This window comes from Patella vulgata, chromosome 9 (assembly GCF_932274485.2).
Source record: "Patella vulgata chromosome 9, xgPatVulg1.2, whole genome shotgun sequence".
Taxonomy (NCBI): Eukaryota; Metazoa; Mollusca; class Gastropoda; family Patellidae; genus Patella; species Patella vulgata.
This window is the reverse complement of record NC_065887.2, coordinates 40,880,021-40,883,203: the sequence shown is the minus strand read 5'-3', so window position 1 is coordinate 40,883,203 and position 3,183 is coordinate 40,880,021. Positions and strand designations below refer to the sequence as shown.

Below are 3,183 nucleotides of genomic sequence, written 5' to 3'. Positions count from 1 at the left end.
TTGTTCAGGGGATCGAAGGCTCGCAATCAATAATATTATTCAAAAAATTAATCTTGTAGATATTTTCTTATAGATATTAATCTTATATATATAAGAATCAGCTTTAAGAATACCAGAGCATGTCATTAAAAGATTGATTTAATAATAGAATAACATTTGCGTTCTTTTGGAATGGATCAGATAACTTAAATGAAATGTAACCAATTCTTTAAATGAAATCTCGAAGTACAGTTAACTATTCATAACAAAAGACAATACAGGGTATATATGAATAGATATAACTACTTTCTATTATTTAATAACGACGTTTCGTAACACATACAGGTCAACCTATTTATACACATTAACTTGAAAACGTGACCATAACAGAGAAGTAGTTATATCCATATATACACTGTGTTGTATGATACATTTAAATGAAATGATGATAGCTCGTGCGAAATTTTCGGATTCGACAAATAGTTACTAATGCAGCGCAGACTTGGAAAACGACATATAGGGGATGCTCGATTGAAAGTTCCGGAATTGAATTCTCTCAATCCAAAATATAGTGACAATCGAGTATCACGGGATTTGCAGGAGTTATCCAAAATGGCAGCCAACCTGTTGTTTATGATTGATGAATTACTTGTCGAAGAAGATTATGAGGACAATAAAGATACTTTTGATATTGTTTCTGCATTTGCATTAGCCGCTTCATTGTACGTTTATTTTCTACTACAACGGTGTGTGTGTATAGATGCTGTGTGTGACATATTATTGTAGATGAACAACGTACATGCGTCTTGTCATTTACTTAGATTATTAATCGGCAATAAATATGAATCGCCAAAAATCGAATATATGAAATCTCGGCAGCGTTTTCTGTTATTGCACTGTTTGAATCCCCTTAACTATTACAGTCCAAAATAACATTCATTTAATAAATACATTTTTATTTTAGAATTAGAGAAAACCGGGTAAGAATAAAAGGATACATGGAGTCCATCGTGCCAGAGTATAGTGAGGTTAATTTCAAGCGAATGTATAGGGTGTCTTCGTCATCATTTGAAGTTTTGACAAATCATTTGAGGGATTATCCAAAATTTGTAATAAAAGGAAAGGGGGGCAGAGAACCCATTTCAGTTGAAAAACAACTTTTAATTACATTATGGTATTTGGGAAGTAAGGATACAGTTCATAAAATATCTGATAGATTTGGTATTTCTGAATCAACAATGCTGAATTGTAGAGACAGAGTCTTGGCTGTGTCAATCGTACATTTAATGGACAAATTTATAACATTGCCAGTTGGGAATGAACTTCAAGCTGTAAAGGATCGTTTTGAATGGAGGAATGGGTTTTCTGGAATTGTTGGTTGCTTGGATGGTACCCACATCCGGATTACATCACCAAAACATAATCCCAAATCATACGTCAATCGTAAGGGATTTCACTCAATACAATTGCAAGCAGTATGTCGTGAAGATATGCGTTTTATTGATTGTTTTGTGGGATTTCCTGGAAGCTGTCACGATTCTCGCATTCTTAGAAATTCAGATTTATTTTCGAAAGGACCGGAGTATTGTCAAGAAGGACATATATTAGCAGACGGGGGTTATCCTCTTTTAAACTGGTTGATGACACCCTATAGGGATAACGGTCATCTCACAGCTAACCAGAGAAACTTTAATACTTTACTCTCATCAAATAGAGTAATTATTGAACGTGCTTTTGGAATTCTCAAGGGTAGATTTTCACGTCTTCAATATCTAGATACAACTAAGATTGAAACATCTGTTAAGATTATTATGACATGTTGTATATTCCATAATATATGCATTCTAAACGCTGACAGTGTAGATGAATTCTTTGGCTGTGATGAAGATTTACCCAGTCTGCAAGTCAATACAGCAGATCCAGATGCTGTTGGGGCTAGATTAAAACGTGATAATTTAGCCAGGAATCTTCAAAGATAAAGTTATTCTTTATTACGTTTTAAACATAGGCCTACATTGTATAAATCATAAAAAAAATAAACAAACAAAATCACTAACACAACAAAGACGATGTGTTCTAACATTATATTTAACAGGTAAAAAAAATAAATAAATCAGTCGTGTTTGTAGTTGTGAAATTTGCTATACAAAATGCTGATTTATGAAGAATGAGAGATAGTGGGGAGGGGCGACGTGCACTCGACACAAACTAGGTCATTTCGGGACTAGCATATGGTTCAATTTTATTTCAATAATTCGCTTGCCTGTAGGGATCTTTAGCAATGGGAGGAACCCAGAGGGCCCGGAGAAAACCAACGAGGTTGGACATGCGAAGCTACTCCTTGTCACTACAACCGGAAAATTTAAACCACACCAGTTGACTCAATGACAGACCTGATGACACAACGCGCATGCGCTACCCCCCCCCATCCGATTTAAGATGTGGTGATGAAGATATAAAAGGCTATGAAAATAAAGTAACACACTGCAAACTTGAGTGTGTTCTAATGAAAATATAAAAACAGTATAAGATATCTGTAGCTCTGTACAAACTAACTGGTGTCAGTTAAAGCTTTATTTTTTCATTGTTTCTAGCAATGATTTTAAAAGATTCATTTTTTCAGTGTGCATTCTTTCTCTCATTTGCATTTCCTTTTCTCTTCTTCTTTTGACGCAAAGTTGGTTAAGAATTCCAAAACCTCTGTAGCTGCGCTACGTCTTTTCGGTTTTGGTTCTGGTTCTGTGTCAAGTTGAGAATCACACTCAGTTGATCGCTTGGCCTTGGTACCAGTGTTTAAAGTAAAGGTGGGTATTATAGCTGGATCATTTTGGAAAATGCTATCCATTTCCCCCAAGTAACGAAAATCTGGTTGTTTTGGGTGGCGCTGTACTGATCGTGTGGGTTGGTGCGATGCGTTTTGTTATGTGTGACGGTACCACATAGATGTTCCTATTTGCGAGGGTTGGTGCCAAGTTCTTTGCTGTACCGGTTGTCGCCAAAGCGATGTTCCTAGTTGTCTGAGTTGGCATACTACTGGATTTATTGGGGACTGGATTGTGTAATTTTGTAGGCGAAATATCAAAATCCTTATCACTTTCTGAAATTATGATAAATGAAAATGACAGATTTTTAGAATACCGTTTCATAAATACTGGGTTCAAAACTTAAAGAGGAAACCATATGAAATGACAAATAATCATTTTT

The 3,183-nt window shown here is 35.3% G+C and overlaps 1 protein-coding gene across 1 annotated transcript; it reads left to right on the top strand.

Annotated features, from left to right (window-relative positions):
- The first annotated feature begins 591 nt into the window (after positions 1 to 591).
- On the top strand, positions 592 to 1,958 carry LOC130014295 (putative nuclease HARBI1). Its single transcript, XM_056103303.1, has 2 exons — positions 592 to 701; positions 944 to 1,958. Exons 1-2 carry the CDS (start codon positions 592 to 594, stop codon positions 1,956 to 1,958), a joined length of 1,125 nt encoding a protein of 374 aa, XP_055959278.1.
- The last annotated feature ends 1,225 nt before the right edge of the window (positions 1,959 to 3,183 follow it).